Source organism: Eretmochelys imbricata, chromosome 18 (assembly GCF_965152235.1).
Source record: "Eretmochelys imbricata isolate rEreImb1 chromosome 18, rEreImb1.hap1, whole genome shotgun sequence".
NCBI classification, from domain to species: domain Eukaryota; kingdom Metazoa; phylum Chordata; order Testudines; family Cheloniidae; genus Eretmochelys; species Eretmochelys imbricata.
The window spans coordinates 17388833-17407651 of NC_135589.1; the positions used below are offsets into that span (position 1 = coordinate 17388833).

General features: G+C 47.6%; 2 protein-coding genes across 6 annotated transcripts in view; both read left to right on the forward strand.

Moving 5' to 3' along the window:
* The window catches only part of MIB2 (MIB E3 ubiquitin protein ligase 2), a 112294-nt gene extending 107454 nt beyond the window's left edge, over window positions 1–4840 (forward strand). For all 4 annotated transcript variants that reach the window (XM_077837617.1, XM_077837618.1, XM_077837619.1 and 1 more), the window contains one exon: window positions 1664–4840. In XM_077837617.1, coding sequence (XP_077693743.1) covers window positions 1664–1905 — 242 coding nt within the window. In that variant the 3' untranslated portion in view covers window positions 1906–4840. The remainder of the gene's footprint in view (window positions 1–1663) is intronic.
* A 770-nt stretch (window positions 4841–5610) lies between these two features.
* Window positions 5611–18819, forward strand: part of MMP23B (matrix metallopeptidase 23B) — a 31025-nt gene continuing 17816 nt past the window's right edge. Inside the window, exons 1-2 of one of the 2 annotated variants that reach the window (XM_077837631.1) lie at window positions 5611–6359; window positions 17160–17336. In XM_077837631.1, coding sequence (XP_077693757.1) covers window positions 17166–17336 — 171 coding nt within the window. In that variant the 5' untranslated portion in view covers window positions 5611–6359; window positions 17160–17165. Of the gene's footprint in view, window positions 6360–14896; window positions 14987–17159; window positions 17337–18819 lie in introns of those variants that run through there. The other variant, XM_077837632.1, reaches the window with a different exon arrangement.

Sequence of the window (18819 nt, forward strand, 5' to 3'; positions counted from 1 at the left end):
TTGTTACAGGCCAGCACAGGGGCCCCGTTGGCAGGGCAGTGTGTGTTTGCCTTGCCACAGCCTGTGCTGTGAATCGATAGCAGACATCTGTCTCCAGGTCCGTCCGTCCAGCTCCTTGCACCAGCAGTGACTTCACGGTGGAAATTTGTGATCCAGGAAAGCTTGTAACATGCAAGAGCCTAGCTTTGCCCTTGTGCTTTAAAGGCATTTTAACCTAAGTCCACTTATGGGAGCCAAGTAAGCGGGGTTGCGGTTAGTCCCAGGGCAGTTAGGTTTGACTGCTTTGATGGAATTCCTCTCCTACCTTAGCCTGGATCGCCGCAGTTTTATACAGGGAGTGCCTTTCATTCCCAGAATTCAATCTCCTGCACAGGGAATAATACTGTAATGAAGGCTGCATGCTGGTTCCATGCCATGGGGCAGCAGACTCCTGCTAGCCATGGTGTTCACCCATGTCGCCTGCTGCAGCACTGGCAAACAGGACATGTGGGAGTGGATGTTTCTGCACCCCTCTGGCAGAGGTCACTGAAGACAAACATGCTGCTGCTCACTTGGGTGGCACCAGGCTGTGATCTTGCAAATGGGTCTGATGCCAGCTGGTTGCCTCGACAGAAGTATAGAGGAGCCAAGAATCTGTCACATGATATAGATGTACAGAGCTGGCCAGGGCAAAAATCCTCCCTAGGAGCATCCATAGGCAGGAGTGCCCTGTTGTTGCTGCATTCTTCAGCCATATAGATTACAGGAAAATATAATGGCTCTGCCCTCCCGAGTTGGAATCTCTGCGAAGATTCCAGTCCATTGCAGCAAAGAGATTTATGGAAGCAGTCAGGCTTTTGAGCATATCAGCAGGATGTCAGCCGGCTTGGGCCACACCATCGTCACCATTTATCCCTAACTTCATCCTAAAAATTCCTTACAAACTTAACTGATGTGGTCACTTCACCCACCACTGGAATGCAACCGCCTCTGGGGTGAATCAGGGCATCTGTTTAAAAGCACACAGCAACATGACCTAGTTGTTTAGGAACAGAATGTGAATAGTATTATCTCTGGCTGAAAGCAGGTGGAATTTATTTACCCCAGCTGGAATTTGCCTAGTACACGGAGCTCTTTCATCTCATCTGAATTAGAACCAAGAGTCTCTACAAGTTCTGCTCTGTTGAACTTTGCACATAACGAGAATTACATCACCTCTTGAATTCTATGGCTTGTGTTGTGCAGGAGATCACAATGCTCTCTACCAACTTTCACAGCTCTGAATCTATAGCCTGAAAAGCTAGAGCAGAGAGCTGACACAGTACTGCAGACAGGAATTTAAACTCAGTGTAGCGAGGGCATGCAGTGCCATAACACGTCGCAGACCAGTTACTGAGGAGCAGCGTGCCCAGCTCTTTGCTAGCATTGCACTTTTCTCTACTTCCAGGTAGTGGCAGCTGCTTCTGGAATGATGTGGGAGGATGTGCATCTCAGACTACAATTTATATGCCCCTTAACAATTCAGCACAAACCAAAGGAGAGAGAAGCACTGGCCACCCTTTCACAAAATACTTACCTCTTACTTCTCAAACTGTCTAGACAGGGACAGGGAGTGCATTGGAAGGGGCTTGCGGAGGAAATAGGCAGAGTCCCCAGCCACTAACTTGCTTCCTGTTCCCCACAGACAGCACAGAGGTGGAGTGCAGCCCCAGCGCTGAGTCCACCGACCAGCGGAAGCTGATGGAGGAGCTGCAGAGCCGCTACCGCCAGATGGAGGAGCGCATCACCTGCCCGATCTGCATCGACAACCAGATCAAACTGGTCTTCCAGTGCGGACATGGCTCCTGCCTTGAGTGCAGCGAGGCCCTGACTGTCTGCCCCATCTGCAGGCAGGCTATCCGGGACAGGATTCAGATCTTCGTCTGAGGATCTGCACCCTCCCCTCCCGCTCCTACCTTCCTTCTCCCTTTGTGCGTCCATTTAGTTGAGAATCATGACCCATCCACTGTGTGTGTCTGACTGTGAAGCCATCCTGAAAGGGGGAACGTAAATCAAGAGTCAGTCGTGGGGGAAACGCTCTCCCCGTAATGAGAGCGAGCCACCAAGCTTGTGGGGAACCAGCCCTCCCGCCCTGTGCTCCTCTCCCAGCATGGACGGCGCCAGGCGGAATGCTGACCGGATGCCACCGTGCTTTGTGCTGACGACTGGAGGGGCTACGAAATCAGCGCCTGGAAAGAGTGCTTTCATGTGCAGACATTTCAAAGGCTGTCCCGCTCTTGTCTAGTTCTCTGCAGCGTCTGATTTGCAGCCTTACGCAGCTCTGGCAGGACAGGCTGCGGCCCAGTCCTTCTCATTCCCCGGCAGGCTGTGGCAAAGCAATACTCTCGCACTTCACACAAGGCGCTATCCAGTGGGATCAGGCACTGCCCCGGCTCTCCCGCAGGGTTGTCAGTTGTGGGGGACGCTAATTGTTCTCAGAACCAAGCCTTTGGGGCATGACAAGGTACTTGGATTTGGGCAGGCGGGAGGAGTCTGGAACTGACATGTTCCCAGAGAGAGAGAGAGCGTGTGCCTTAGAGATAAAGTAGTGAACATTTACTGAAGAAAACATTGTTGCAGCACGTATTTTTGACCTCTAAGTGACATTCTTCTGCCAGCAATCTACCTTTTTTTTGCAGCCATAATTCCAGAGACTCTTGAGCTTTTTACCCATAATGCCAAAGGCAGGTGTCAAATATTCCAACCAAAATGTAAAAATATAAAATAAAATACGACTAAGGCAGAGGAGAGGAAATTTGTTTTTCTCTTTCTGTTTGGCAGAAAAATTTATTAAAATAGGACCCTTATATTCCATAGAACATTAATAGGATTGTGTGAACAATAGTGTAAATCCTGGGGTCAGCTCGATTCCAACTGCATCATGTTTTCCAACCAGTTGATTTGGGAAGAAGCACCATCCTGTGAACTCTCACCCGTACCTGTGACAAGGTTCTCAGGGTGTCTCCCTGAGGAGCTCCCCTGTGTGTGTTGTATGTAGCTTTGTTCTATGCAGTTATGCTGCAGACCAGTATAATCTTTTCTTATACCTAGAAAGCAGTGCGTAAAATCAACTGGAACACAGCATTTCTTTCTTAAATTCGTTCATTACCAAAGGGGTGGCAAAGGATTCAAATTAGTTTTGAATCCTTGTGCGTGTGTAGTGGTTACAGGAATACATATTGCCTAGTAGTAACGCCATAGTGTTCCAGGAAATTCTTATGTCACAGTCCCCACTTGGTACGGATAATATCTCAGAATGCTTTCTCAGTCGAGTTTATTACAATGTCTGTGCTCTTTCCCAGGCAAAGGTACAATCTTGGGTCACATTTAACCCCCAAATGTAGATTATTTGTAAAAATAAGCTTTGACAAAACTAAGACGTAGGTTTCAAGAACTATATTTTATTCCCAAGAAAACAGATTTTCTAATAAACAAACACTCCCCTCTTTGTGTTTGCTGCATCGTTCTAAGTGAAAACGACTATGAATGTCCATCTTCTATTACCCTTTCTCATAGGAAGTGGTACCAGAGACTACCAGTGCCTGCCGATGATGAGAGGTACAGCCGGTTTCAGCAGCGTAACTGAGCATGCTCAATGCAAGCCAAGCAGAAAATCTGGGCGGGGCCCGTGGTCCCCATGTCCCCCACCCCACCCCCATGCGTTGCCTCTGAGTGGTACTTGATGCCTCAAGTAATCCCATTCAGTGCAATGGGGCTGTTTATGAAGTAGGTTGCTACTCACCCTAAGAGTGATAGAATATGGCCAAATGGGACTCCTCTGTAAAGAAAAGTGACATTGATGAGCCTTGTTTTTATTGTCCAAGCTTGGACAAATGCCGAAAGCAAATAATCCACATGTAACAGCATGAAGTACATTTACAGTTGGATTTTCATAAGGACTTCCTGTTGGCCTGACTCTGCTCCCACTGAATGCAGTGGGAGTTCTGCTGTGGAGTTCAGTGGGAATGGTTAGCCCAGTGCTAAGATCATCTGAAAACTCCACCATGGACTTTCCAAAATTCTTTAATAATCTAAGGTGTGATTAAGATGGGTCAGAACATTTTTCATTTAAAAATAATAATAATAATAATAATTAATAATAATCTGATTTCTTTGAACCTGACGCTGTCCCTATCAGGGCCTGATCCAAAGCCAATTAAAGCCAAGAGGAATTTTTCCATTAATTTTAGTGGATTTTGAATCAGGCCCTAAATCAGAATGCTGGTCCCAAATCAGTCTGAAGAGTTAGGGGAAAAATAACATCAAGAGTGCTAGGCATCTCCTTTGTAATTAAAATAAGCTTTACAGTCCTCAAAGTACAATACTGTCAGAGTCTATCCAATCAGTGACCGCTGCTCTTACTGCTCTCTGCTGTAAATTAATGATTTTACAGGCTGTACTTAAATCCAATATGGTACTAAGCATTAAAAGGACATTTTCAAAAGTATGCCTCTGCTGCAGCAACCACCAATGCATTTGACAAAAGGAAAAACAAACCAATGCACTCTCCTGTATGTCAGACGTCTGTTTGTGCTGCTTGGGGGACTGCATATCGTGCAGCTTCTGTCACACTCATCTTGAAGACTCTGATGCTGGACTTTGTCAGCGTACACAGAAAAGGATGCATCGGATCTCTGACTTCTTGGCTTTTTTTAAAAAAAGTTCTTTGTGCCCGAGGTGAAGGTATCTTGGATCACTGCTGGGCCTGTGAAAATGGGGAGCTCTCTGTAGTGAGAATACAGAGTCTTCAACCTTCAAGGTGCATAGCTGCTGCAGAAAATGTCTTTCCATTTTGCAGCAAATAAAATTTGTTTTCCTGTTTTCCCTCTTTTAATTTTTTATTTGTTTCTTCAACTTTAATGGTTTCTCAATGAAAATTTCCTTCCAGGCTCTTCAGATCTTGTGCATAGATCAAGACCCTTTGCGTTGCCAGAGTGGAGGTGGAATTTGGTATGGTCTGCACTTTAGAGCTATGGGTATCTTTTCATAGGTGAATTCCAGGGAGCAATAAAATTAATTTCCTGCCATTGGTTTAGTCTTCAATAAGAAATCTGATCGGAGATTTTTACCATTTTCCAGTCTCTTATATTTGGTAGGCTTATACTGAAAGTTTGAACCAGACTGCAGTCAGTACAATTTTCACTCATTCCCCTCTTTCGGTGGTGCTTTAAGATAGGAAGATCTTCTAAGTGGCTTTTCAGAGGGGTTTGAGGAAATCAGTTTATCCAGCCTTTCCTGCCATTTAGGAAAAATAATCAAGTTATTCACAGTTTGCCAGAAATCAAGATTGTTTTTCCATTAGGAAGACCTAAGACTGATTATCAAAGGCCAGGGTTTGACTTGGAAAAGGCAGATTCCCTAAGCAACGTGTGATGGCAGAGGAAGGATTCAGATAGACAAGAGGGTTTGGACCTAACAATCTAAGCACAGGACTGAAACCAAAGAATCCTTGGGTCTTCTATTCCTAACTCTGATGATGATTCTTTCCAGGACCTTTGGCAAGTCCCTTAACCTCTCTGCCTCCATTTCTCCATCTCTAAAATGCATGATTGGGTTGTGAGAATTGATTAAGGTTTATAAAGCACTCCAGAAGATTGGAAGCGCTACATAAAAGGTAAGTGTTCTCAATTCCTGACTACCTGATAGAACCTCTGTCCTCCCCCTGCAGCATGAACATCATTGCATTGGCCCATTAATATCAGACCCCCATCGGTTCACCTGGATGGGGTTGGTAGACAATACTTTTCATATTCAGCTCCGCTGGCAAGCAGGGGGTTAATTCCCCAGTGCAAACTTCGCCTCACAAATACTGTTCCAGACTGCGTGTCAAATGCAGGTTTGCTTTCTGGAATTACTGTCCTGGCTTTTTTATCAGCTCTGAGTCTGAGCTGTCCACCCCCAGAATCCATTTCGTGAGCACACGACCCATTTTAAAGGCCATCGTGCATGTCTGTGGAGTTCCTTGCCATAGCTTGGCGGTTGCAGTGGTGAGATGGTTGACGAGCGTGTGCAGAAGTGTATGGAAGAGCCAAGACTCTAGTGCACTGAGGCAGATACCGCCCTGCCTAAAAGAGCATCAAATGGTTTCTGCTGAAGTGGGGATGGCTCCTTCGACCTCTGCACCTTGGCATCGGCCAGCGACATCCGTGGTGGGCTCTGTGTCTGTGGAACAGTGCAGCTGTTGAATCCCTGCCCTGCGGCAATGCAAGTTGTCATTCTGATGAGAAGTAGGGACAGGGGACATTCTGCATGTGAGGCTCCTTCAGAACATGGAGAAGAAGTAACCATTGGAGCTGGAGGATTGAGGCATTTCTGGGAGGAAAGAGACGGAGATGGACTAGGTAAGGGCTATGGTCTCTCTGCCCCCTTGCCAGGGCTGAACTGAGGGCTTCTGAGGCCCCAGGTAGCTAGGGGGGAGAGGGAATCCAGCACTGATTTGCCTCCATTGGTGACCCTGCTGACTCGGGGAGACTTGTTGCTGGGTAGGCTAGGTTGCCTGGCTGGCCTGGTCATCCGGCTGCCTGCAAGGCTATTTTCTTGCTAGGGGTCCAAGACAGCCCCAGGACAGAGACAGTGGGGGCTGAATCTCTAATGTATGACAAGAGGACTCCTCCCGCTAGGCAGAGATGGGCCAAGAAGTGATGGTGAGATTGGGATCGGCATTCAGTTTAGCTAGAGATTACCAGGGGGCAGGTCCAAGGCTGAACCCAAGGGTGGGGTCAGGGGCTCAAGAGCACCCAAATCAATCACCCGAGACTTCTGACAACTTGAGCCATGTCTGAAGAAGTTGTTAAGACAGCCAGACCTTTCCAATTTGGGTGGGACTAGGGTAGGGAATTGGAATTCCACTCCACTCCACACTCACTCACTCACTCACTCTAAATTCAGTTGGGTTTGATGGGAGGAGCCAGTTTAGGCCCAGAGTGGTATATTCCACTTTGCTGCTGATCATGTAAGTGGTAACAAACCGAGAAGGGTCAATTAAATCGCTTTAGCCACTGGGCCAGCACCCATTTAAACACAAAAAAAACACACGGTGGCCTTTTATTCAGTCAAAGGCTACAGATCCTGATGAACTCTGTGTTAGATACAGTTTATTACCGTCTATCTGCCTCAAGACAAGACCTGCAGGCACTCCGATGAACGGGTTAAGGGGCTGCCTGCTTTTCTCTGAGGCCTCTGCATTTGCCTGTCTTCCCTTGAAATGCTGTTTCGTACCTTCCAGCAACGGCAGCAAAGATTAGATCCCAGACTGGGATCTTTAAGGTATAAGACTTAAAATAAGAGACAGCAGCTGAGACAGATTAATGCTATAGCCTAATGAGATTTATATATAATCCCCTTTAACCAACATTTCAGGTTAGGTTTCCAGTCTCTTCCAGAAAACTAATGTCTTTTGTTGCATTACAGCGGCCCTACTGATTCAAATTTATTCCCACATTTAGAGCTTGGAAAAGCAAGCTCTTACCAAAGCTTAAACCCAGTACCAAAGCTCCCATGGATGTTCTGTCTATATTGGAATTTAAATTATGTTGTAGAAGCCTTTGATCCTGTAACAATGCTGCAGTGAAATCAACAGTTCTCCTCACGTGTGTAGTTACGAATATGCTTGACTTAAGTACTTACATGGCCCCCATCATGGTAGTATCTGAGCATCTCATGATCTTTTCGTCCTCGTGGGGAAATGCTAGTATCCCCTTTTTAAAGACGAGGAACTAAGGCACAGAGAGACTAAACAACAAGCCCAAGGTCACACAGAGGGTTTGTGGCAGAACACGGAACTGAACCAAGAGCTCCTGAGTTGCCATCCTTCCTCTTAACCATTGGCAGGATCACCTCCTAAAGGAATCCACGTTTCCCTGCAGTAATTGCCACCCAAATAGGATGGCTCTGAAATCGTGAGCATGAAAATGATTATAAACAAGAATGAAACGGACTTCTCTGATATTTTTTAGTTTCATTTGCCCAAGTTGAGATAAATACACGCTGTAGACTAACCGCATGAAGAGGGGAAATAACGGAATTTTTAAAATGGACCATTGTAATGCTCTTAAGGTGTTTTTCTCTACCACAGCTAAAGGAGCATGTTGGCTTACAAAATCCAGGCAAAGATTGTCAGACATGAATAGTGGTTTTGCGTGCCTCGGTTGCCGGATGCTCAGTCTCAGACATCTTTTTCAGACAGTGCAGAGTACTCTGCCTCTGAGAGCTGGGCCCTCTTAAGGTGTCCCAAGTTGGACACCCAAAAACGGCTAGTCACTTGAAAATCTTGGCTGCAATTTATAAGTTGACACTGGTTTCGCATGTTGATTTCTTCCAACTAATCGCTGAATGAGGCGCAGGCCTCCCTTCATTGTCAGTTTGGCTTAGTGGGAGGAAGAGCTGGTCCGTCTTCTCTCCTTGGTTTTTAGGAATCTTTGTTAAGGTTTATGATGGGTAAGGTTGCCAACTGTCTAATCACACAACCCAGACACCCTTGCCCTCCCTCGCTTCTCTGAGGCCCCACTCTCCTCCCTCTGTTGCTCACTCTCCCCCAGCCTCACTCACTTTCACCGGGCTGGGGCTTGGGGTGCAGGAGGGCGTGTGGGGCCCAGGGGCTCAGTGTGTGGGAGGGGGCTCCAGGCTGAGCCTGGGGCAGGGGGTGGGGTTCGGGAGGGGATGTGGGGCCCAGGAGTTCGGAGTGTGGGAGGGGGCTCTGGGTTGAGCCTGCGGCAGGGGGTTGTGGTGCAGGAGGGGGTGCAGGGTACAATCTCTGGGAGGGAGTTTGGGTGGGGGGGCTCAGGACTGGGGCAAGGGATTGGGGTGTGGTAGGGGGTGTGGGCTCTGGGAGGGAGTTTGGGTGCAGGAGGGGGCTCTGGGCTGGTGTAGAAGGCTAGAGTGCAGGAGAGGGTGCGGGGTGCAGGCTCCCAGCCTGCCCTGGCCCCACGCTGCTCCAAGCAGCTGGCATGTCCCTGAAGCCCCTGGGTGGGGGGCAGGAGGCTCCATGTGCTGCCCCCACCCGCAAGCACCACCCCTGCAGAGTAGACAGTGGGCCTTGGTTCCCCTGCCATCCGCTGCAGAGTGGCATTGCTTGGGGCAGTGAATGGGGCAGCTGCCTGACTCCCTGCTGGAGTGATGTAGTCAGGGCAGTGGGCTGAGGATTGCCCAACTCTGCTGGTGCTGAGAGACTTTGAGAGTCCTGCCCGCCTCCACTCCCGCCCAGCCCAAAGGGGAAATCACAGTGTGACCTGGCTGGCGGGCCCAAGTCATGAAGCAGCTGTACTGTGACTCCGTGAGCTGGGGGAGAGCTGCAATGGTGGAAGAGAAGAAAGGGGGCGCTGAATCAAGTGGAACTAATCCCTGGAATCACCAGAAGGGGGCACCACTGAGCAGTGAGTAGAGTACCCAGTGACAAAACCACAGAAGAGTCCTCAGAACAACCCCTGTCGTTGCTCTAGCCCCCGCAACTCTCACTTTGAGGGTAAGTGCCTCAAGAAATTCTGCAAGAGGAAAGTGGCTGAGTTAGTATTTTTTGTGCGTGCTCTTCTATTTTTCCTGGCAAATCCTATTCTCATCCAGCTGGGAGCCTGGTATTTGAATTGGCAACTGATTTTGTTCGCAGTTTTTGTGCAGCTGGTCTTGCACGGAAAGTCATTTCTGCAAACCTGCCTCCATTCTGGGCAGCAAGAGGACACAATCTCATTCCGATTCCTCCTGCCTCTTCTAAGGCCTTGTAGTCTCAGAGGATTTGCCCCCATTTCAGTGTTGCTGCCCCAGGGCAAACACCTAATGCAGACAAGCAATAATGTTAATTTAAAGGCAGTGGAGGTGCTTCACAGTGGTCATGGTGTTGTCAAAGAGCCTGTAAGAAATTCCAGTTTTATAGAATGGAAAAACTCTCTGCATGGTCAAGAGATTCCTGCCCTGGAAACACCATTAAAACCTGCAGGAGCATGTGTTAAATAGGGTTGGCTTTATTATATTGATACTTGGAATACCTGATCCTTGGGGCTTGTCTAGAGTAGACTAGGAGAATTCACACCAGCGTGACTACAATTACATCGGTGCGATTCCCTGACATAGACCCCAAGCACCAGTATAAAGTAGGACTGGATGGAATCTCTCTAGAACAGCCACCTGTGCCTTTGCATTGACCTAGCTCCTGGGCTAACAGCTGGTTCACAAATGTCTGTAAGAGCTCTGTAAATGGCTTTCATTATTTCCAGTGGAGTACAAAGCCTGCTTTATTTCTCAGCCTTTCCCCCTGCCCCGCTCATCAGAAGATGCTGATATCGTGACAGGCAGACATTCTTTAAGCTTTCCTCTGAGAGTGCCCTTCTGGGAATCTCCCCACCACACACAGCCCTCTCTTTGCTCTTAATATGTGAATTTAGTGCTGGTGGGGGGAAAAAGCAGCCCTGGAAACTGGAAGCCTCTCAAGGGCCAGATCCAAAGCTCATTGAAGTTGGTTAATGGAAGGCTTTCCATTGGCCTCATTGTGCTTTGCTCCGACCCTTCGTCCATCAGAGGTACGGTATCCCTGATTGCCAAGCACTTTGTGCCTGCAAAATCAGACCCAGAACACCAGTGTGAATGAAGCAGATACATTTCACTTTTCAGTTGGGGAAAGGGTTGCAAGGTAGTCTCATGCTGTAACCACTGGATCCCATTTCCCCTGATACAACGAGGACACCTGTCCAGTAAAAACTGAAATTAAGAAACACCAAACTCATTCCAGGCTCTGAGCCAGGCATAAGAGGGCAAATGATTCTTGGTGACTAGCATGATGTGTGGAATCAGTCATCCTTAAACAGGGAGCATTTGTTAAAGAAAATGGCCTCATCACACAAACAGGTCCACCACAGAGCTTGAGTTCCAATTTTGTCTCTCTTGTTTACCAGAGACAACACCCTATCTAGAAGTCTGTATGTGGCACACAGATACTTAGTGGCTGACTAATATACAAGAAGTAAATATGATACACAGTTATTACGATGACCCTATCCAGTGACCAGAAGTTGAAAGTCACTACCTAGCCTATTATTGTATCCCCTTAGCCAGATGGCTTAACTGTCCATTGCTTTTATGCTCTGAACAAATGGATGAAATTGTTGAGTAGCTCTTTTGAGGGCAGCTGTTTCATTTTGTTTTTTCTTCTCCATCTGCATTTCCGACTTCTCAGCGGTTATGAGCAATGTTTGTTCTTCTGCCTTTTCAGAATCTTCCACTATCTGGGGAAGAATGTTGTTTCTTTTTATTCTGGTGCAAATTGTCCTAGAGTACTCCTCCCTCCCTTCCCCCCAAAAAGAAACAACCCAAGAAAATCCTAGCAATTTGTTGCTGACTGGGATTTTAATGCCTGTTGTCTGTTTGTTTGTATTTTACTTTCCCATTGAGATCTTTGGGCTTTCAGCAGCATTTCCTCCCAGCATCGAAGATTCCTTGACTGTTTAGAGGTGTCGGGCATTTTCCTTTGTCCCGTCCCTCTCCTTCCCTCCCCTCCTGCCCCATTCCTATCCCAAATGTGGCAGTGTGTCATTGGGCCAGCATTTCCAAAGTGCTCAATAGCCAGCCATCCCCCTGGGAAATCTGGCCCATTCTCCCTATTTTACAGATGAGCAAAGCTGAGGCCCAGTGAGGTGAAATGACTTGCCCCAAATCACGCAGAGGCAGAACTCAGAACAAAACCCAGGTCTCCTTTATTACCAGGTCTGTGCTCACTGGACCATACTGCTTCCCTCAGTGTGAATGTAACACTGGATTGATACACGGGTAGAATTACAGGTCAGGTACTAATGTAGCTGGCCAAAGTACAGCAGCAATAATATCTGCTACAGGGTGAGTCTGGTGAGCAGTTTTCTGCCCCCTTTTCAACACTGTCCCCTCATGCATTGGTGAATGTTGCTGCGTCCTCTCAGTCCCATAGTGCCGGTCGCTGACCGACCACTGAGCTTCTGGTGTGGCTGAAGCCCTCGTAGGGCCAGGCTATGGTGGATGCTTCTGAGCTGCTGCTCCAAATCCACCCTTTAGCAAAATATTCCATCTCCTTTGCCTGCTAGAGGAAGACCTTGTTTTCAGCTCATGTTCTAAACGGCAGATCTCTCTCTCTTTTGTTTTCCCCTCTAGAAATAACTGTAAGGCTTCAGCAAAAGCTGATGACAAGGAGTAATGTGCTATTGAGAGAGATGAAGCTCTGGGGTGGCAGATATTCTTTGTCTCAGGTTGGACTGTGATGTTTCCCAATGCTGCAGCAGATTAATAATCCTTTATACTGCATAGTCCGTTTACAAGGCAGAAGTTTTTCCTGCCTTTGCCACAGGCAGCAGTGAAGTAGCCAGGCAGGAATGCCTCCAGGGCTACCCAAATGTAAGGGTAACTTTTGCTCTGCGAACCAAGAGCTCCACTGAGAGTCAACAACCATTTTCAGATGGGCCATCAAGCAGCCAACGCATGGAAAATACAGTTCAGCTGCCACCACCCTGGGCTGGATTTGAACTGGTGTCCTGGAGGTGAAAGGTCGCTGCCGATGCCCTGAGACATCGAAGGTGACATGAATGGAGGATGAAGACGGACCTATCCTCTGACTTCTAAGGTGGGCCTTCCAGAACAGAGCTGAGGACCGGCGGAGGGGTGACATGAAGGAAGTGTGCCCTGCCACTGCACATGGTCTACTTGTTCTGTAGAGACATAAAGGAGTTCCAGGCTCCTGATCTGTCACATGGCACTGTTTAGTTTAGGGTGAAATTCACACCTGTGCAGAGGGCCAGTAGTGCTTATAGGTCCCCACCATTATCAGGTTCCCACTGTGTGAGGTGCTGTGCGTACATGAGACCATTCTTAAGCCCTCTGTTGTTGGAACAGGAGTGGTGCATAACCCTTGTGCTAGCCTGTTGCACGGGGTGAATTCTACCCTTAAAAGTTTGACCCGTGTAGCAAAGCCAGATCTGTGTGGAAACTGTCCAGAGGGAGGCCATGCTATGGTGATGTAACAATTCTAAATGAAGGGAAGAGGGAAATGCAAACAATAATCCATGTGAATGCAAATGTTTATTTTATGAGCTAAAAGCTGGACTTGGGAATGCAGCCACTTACTGTGCATTATACACGGAACAACCACGCAATGCTCCAAGCCAAATACACCAGCAGCTGGGGATGAAAAAAATAGAGCAAATATAGAAACCTTGCTCCTTTAACAAAGGAAATGCAAAAGTAACCCAATTCTTGACATTTTGGGGTCTCTAAGTGATAATTTTAGTTCTTTGGAACAGGTCAGTCTCTTAGGGTATGTCAAAGCCACTTGGAGGCAGCTTTCCCCCATGTGATATTTACCACACGAAGTGTCTTAGGAAATGCATCCCTGATTGTTGGGGAGAACCAGCCTCCTCAAATCAGATCCAGGTCTCAGTCAGCACTGCTAACTGCTGGGAAGAGAACACTATGTAGTTAGCAGATACATTTAAGTTGGTTATATCCCCCCATCATCCCATATGGCTTCCCTCAACTGTAACATGTTCCACTTCAGTTACAACTGTGTGCGAAGATGCAAGCCAGTGTTGCTAGGAATATTTTCTGTCCAAATGTAGCTGGACTGTCGATTCTGGCATATAATCCAAGCCAAATATCCAGACAGGATAATTTAAAATCTATATTGGATAGAGCGTTGGATTCATAGCAGCACTCTGCACTTGTCTAACCCCTTTCATCTCAGGATTTCAAAGCACCTGACGAAGCTAGGAAAGTATTTTCATCTCTGCTCTGCAAGTGGGGGTGCAAAATCAGAGGGGCTAAGTGTCTTATCCGAGGTGTTGCAGGGAGCCTTTGGAAGAGCTGGGAATGAAACTCGGGAGTCTTGAAGTCTGCACTGCCCCCCAGAAGGGAATCTTGAGAGCTGGGCAGCAGGATGTGAGAGCAAAGCGCGAGTGGCAGGCTGTGGGGAAGGTACGAGTCCATTGAGGGCTGCATGTGAGAAGCCATTGAGACAGATACACCTTTACTAAGAACTACCACTTTCCGAAGTCCACTAAAGGACCCAGATGTGACGGTGACTTTCTCCGGGATACTAGGTGCTCACTCGGTTAAGATTATGTATCCCTTACAGCTCTGTGAGCATCCAAATAAAACCTGTGAATAGCCCAGCATCAGAACTTTCCTCAGCTGACCCTTCAGGCCCTGCTCTCACTGCCAAAGTAGCTGAGGTTTGTCTTGGCCAGGTTGTTGAGCTGATTTTTCTAAGCAAGTATTTGGTTTAAATAGAAAAGGTTCTAAAGGATCCTGCAGCCAGCAGCTGGTTGGAATTGCACACAGGGAGGCGAATTCCTGTGCTGATGGCCGCAGCGCCTACCCACACAGTGAGAAAGGAGAGACGCCTGCTTTCCAAGAACCACTCTGGTTTGAAGATCTTGGTCACCCACTTCCCATCCAGGAGAACCATTTCCTTCCCTTTCCCCTTCAGACAGGAGTGTGTGACACTAAACACCCCTGAGCTCCTGTAACTTCTCAGCAGCCAGTTTCCCAGTGACCCGCTTGGGGTCAGACTGGGCGGGGCTAAAAAGTAACAAGATTTCTGCTCATATCCAGAATGTGTCAGATGGTCTCTGTCAACTCAGGTCAAAGGCCTTCGCTGTATTAAACTTCAGTAGCCTCTTGAATAACCGATATAGTGCAGCAATTAGAGCCTCCAGCAGGCTCCTTTATCAGCTGATTCATAGTCCATTCAGAAGAGAAGTGGGTCCAGAATCAGAACCCTCCATCCAAACTTTGCTATTGTTTGGAATCTGAACCCAATCCATATTTTGCAGATAACCCTATAATTTTCTAGAGCAGGCCAAAGCAAGCCTCCAACTCTTCCACACGTGCCGGGTGTTTGGGTTCTGAATTCAGCTTTTGCAAACTTACACCTATGTGGTCTTGGAACTCAGCCTGGGACTCAGAAGATTGGGGTTCAAGTCCCTGCTCTGCCACAGACTGTGACCTTTGGCATGTCAGAGAGGTTAGTCTCTGTGTGCCTCAGTGTCCCATCAGTAAAATGGGGATGCTGACACTGCCCGCGCTCACCAGGGTGTTGAGGATAAATACAGTAGAGTGTGAGGTACTCAGTATGCCGGTGGTGGGAGCCACAGATGTACCTGTATAGATGCATATCAAGTTGAGACACTTCTTGCATTGTTGGTGCTTGCTGGCCTGACAAAGGGCTGATACACTGGGCCATGGTGGTGTTACGCGCACGCTAGTGAAGTTAACGTTCTTCCGGCAGTGTTTGCTAGCGGGGTTTTTCATTTGCGTCAGTACTTCTCAGCTGTAGCACGGACACGACCAGAGGGGTGTAGTTCCCAGCACGGGCAGGCGTACCTGGACTAGCTCTGCTCAAGCTGTGGTGCGAGTGGCCGTTGCCGCAGGGGTGGCGGCTTGGGCTAGCCCACCGCCCGAGGTGTGGGTTCAGGCAGTCACGCTGCTGCTGCTAGCATTGCTCGCTTGAGCAAAGCTAGCGCAGGGACCACAACCCAGGCTGGGAACTGCCCCTCCCAGCTGCTTTGTAGAAATACCCTCACTGGACAAGAACCACTAGTCCGAGCCCAGAGTCCAAGTGTCTATTGCAGTTCTAGCTCTTCCCTGCCTTCAGGGCTTTGCCCCGGCTATGCCTCTGCTCTCACTTCCTGCTAGTCTTCCTCCTCCTTCAGTTCTAACCGCCCTTTCCTACCCTACCTTCTCCCAGGCTGCCCCCTGCACTGGCTACGGCCTCCCTATGCGCCATGCAACCTGACCCCCCACCCACCCTTATTCCAGTTCTAGTCCCTCTGCGAAACGTCCTGCTGCCTCAAAGAGGCCATGGCGTAACAGTGAGGGGAAAATGTTTGTAAAATTTCATACAACCGTTTTTTTAACTTGTTCCAGGACATTTCAAAATCCCAGAAACTTAATTTTTCACTAAATTCCCAGGAGGTGACCAATTCCGCACTGGAAGCATGTGAACTTCCAACCGGTAATAGTTTTGGTTATGAACTAAGGGATTTTTTTTTGTCTCAAATGAGATCGTTTGTAAAGACACATCAAAGTGCAGAAATCATCCACTTTCTGAGGCTTTCAAATGTCACTTTGGATTTTTTTTTTTTTTAAACACTAGCTGGCAGTGAGCATTTACCCTCTTGGGAAAGCAGGAGAATTGCAAAGTCCTGCGTCTCACATGCCTGGCTGTAACCAGATAGCACAGTGATGATGTCAGTTCATAGCCTCTTGTTATCAAACATCTAATCCTGAAAGGCTGTGCTGGCCGGAAAGGCCAAAAAATCACAAGCACAAGATGAGAGAATTTCTGGCTAAGACTTTCAGTAGCAACTAGTGATTTTGATTTGGTGCATTAAAGGGGCCTGATTGTTCAGGGCATGCCAAGCCCCCTCCCTCTTAAAACCAGGCCCTTTGGAGTCCCCAGTCGAGACTCTTAAAATAAGTTAAGGCACCCAAAACTGCCACTCGCTTCTGGAAAGCTTGATCTCTGTGTCTCAGTCCCAGATCACTGAGCACTTTACTCCCCAAACCAAAACACAACGGGGTCCTTTAGGACTCTCTTGCCCATTTCCAGTAAGGAGTGAGTTGATGTTTAACTTCATCTAAGCTTTTGTAAACTGACCAAAATCTTCAAAGGAAAAAGGCTTTTGCTGCTTTCAGCCCACAGTTGCATTTTTCATTCTGCTCCTGTCAATGGCCTCTGGCAAATGACCGCTCTTCTAGCATTAAGTATCCCTCATGAACCGTTCCCAAGGCATGATGCTGGCTTCTGGATTCCTTTTTCTTCCCCTCCCCTTTTTTATTACATAAAGCTGACAACTACAGATTTGTCCCATGCTGACACTCAGCCAGTCAAATGAAGGAGTTCATGTTCATCCCAGCTTGCTTCACTTTGCTGGTTCCTCCTCCAGCCCTAACTTTCAGCTCAAGTAACATGATACTTCTTGGCAGGGGCTAATATAATCCCTAGCACATTGGAAAGCGGCTTAATGTAAAGTCTGCATTTTTTAAATTGCTTTTTGAAAGGCTGGTGGTGGTTCCACACAAATTTTGACTGTAGGGCTCCTCGCAAATGCTCCAGATGCAACTGCGAGCAGGGGGGTCACAAATACAGTCCAGAAATTGATTATTTTCTCCCTCCCCCCTTTTTTTAATTAAAGGCAGACATGGATCAAATGGAAGGACTTTCTGCAGACAGAATCAAGGGCTCTCTTTCATCTGACGAAGAGAAGTGTGGTAGATATAAATACATTGTGGGATTTTTATACCTTTTCCCTCTGGTGGCTTTGTTGGCTACTCTGAAAGATCCAGTTGGAGCTGCAGCTCAGAAATCTCAGGTAGGGATGGGATCAAATTCTCAAATGCTTGGAATGGGATACAAAATATGGAGAGAGAGAGAGAGAGAGTGTGAGTGTGTGTAACGCAAGGGGTGACCTAAGTTAGCTAGAAACTCCTTTATCGCTGGCTTGTCAACTCCAGTATCTGTTTGTATCTAGTGAGTCCCTTTCTGCAAAAGGATCTGAAAGGGAAGTGAAGAACCCGAAGATTAGGGTTAGAGGCTGATTCCAGACTTCTAACGATATGACAGACATTTTCTTTGCTATATCCAACCAGTAAATTATCTAAATCTCTTGGTGTTTCTGTCCCACAACTTGGCATGTGGAAAAACTCTTCAATTTGGGAGAGAGAGCAAGTAGCCTGAGAACTCAGCTCTCCCAGCCCAGTGTGATGTGGCTCATGCATATCCCAGCCTTGTAGCAGCTGAATCAGCAGAGCTCTCTCTCTACTGGGAACTCCGCGGAGAGGGCTATTGCGAGATCAGAGGGTCCCCAAAGTAGTGCTGGACCCACAGAACCCAGTAGCTGCTGCTGTGATAGATTATTCTTATTCTAGGGGCATCCATTAGCAAGGTCTTCCGAAGCAAACTGGGATTGCTGGGGAACTAAAGCAAAGATGAGGGGGCTCCCAGTAACCAGTTTGATTTTGCTGCTTATGTCCCATCATGAAAAGTCTCCTGTTTGTATGGATCATTGGCTGGCAGTGGTGGTTCTAAGCTATCTAGCTGCACTAGAGCTTCACTAATGGAAATGGGACTCTATGAATCGGACAGAGATAAACGGGAAAGAACTAAAGTCTCTGCAACTCGATGCGGTAAATTAGTTTAGACAAATATGGACAGACTCTGCAATAATTGTAAGAGGGTGGGTGGGTAGTGTGAAATAGGTGTACACATTCATGCTATCTTTGTGTGTCTTGGACTCCATTATAATGAGTAAAGATAGTCCTGAATCAAATGCCTGGATCTGAACACCCTCAAAAATTCTGGGTATTTGAAGGCTTAACTCAGGTGGGCCCCATCTGTACAATGGGCTGAATAGCAGCCCAGGTCAGAACCTTCCCAACAGGCTTAAGTTACCTCCACTGGGTCTGATTCTCCCTTACTCTGTTACGAGGCCAGAGCTGGGGAGGACAACGTGGCTTTAAACCACATTTTTAAACTCCTTTTATCCTGGGTCAGTGCCCAGCCCCTGATGTCAGTCAGAGCAGCTTCAGGGTTGCTTTAATGTACGCTGTGCTTCCCATGAGCCCTGAGAAATAGACAATAGCATCATGTCCCCTCGCTGCACATCCGGTTTGCTCTGACACCCAGGGACTGGGAGCAGGGCAGGGATGGAGTCAAGACACCAGCTCGGCACCAACTGAGGTGGCCCCCTGTTCAGGGTATTCCCAGGGAGCTGTTTCTACCCATTTTTATGGCTGCCTTACATTGCCAGAGCGGCATAAAAGGGCCCTACCGTAACTGAGAATGGGCACCACTAA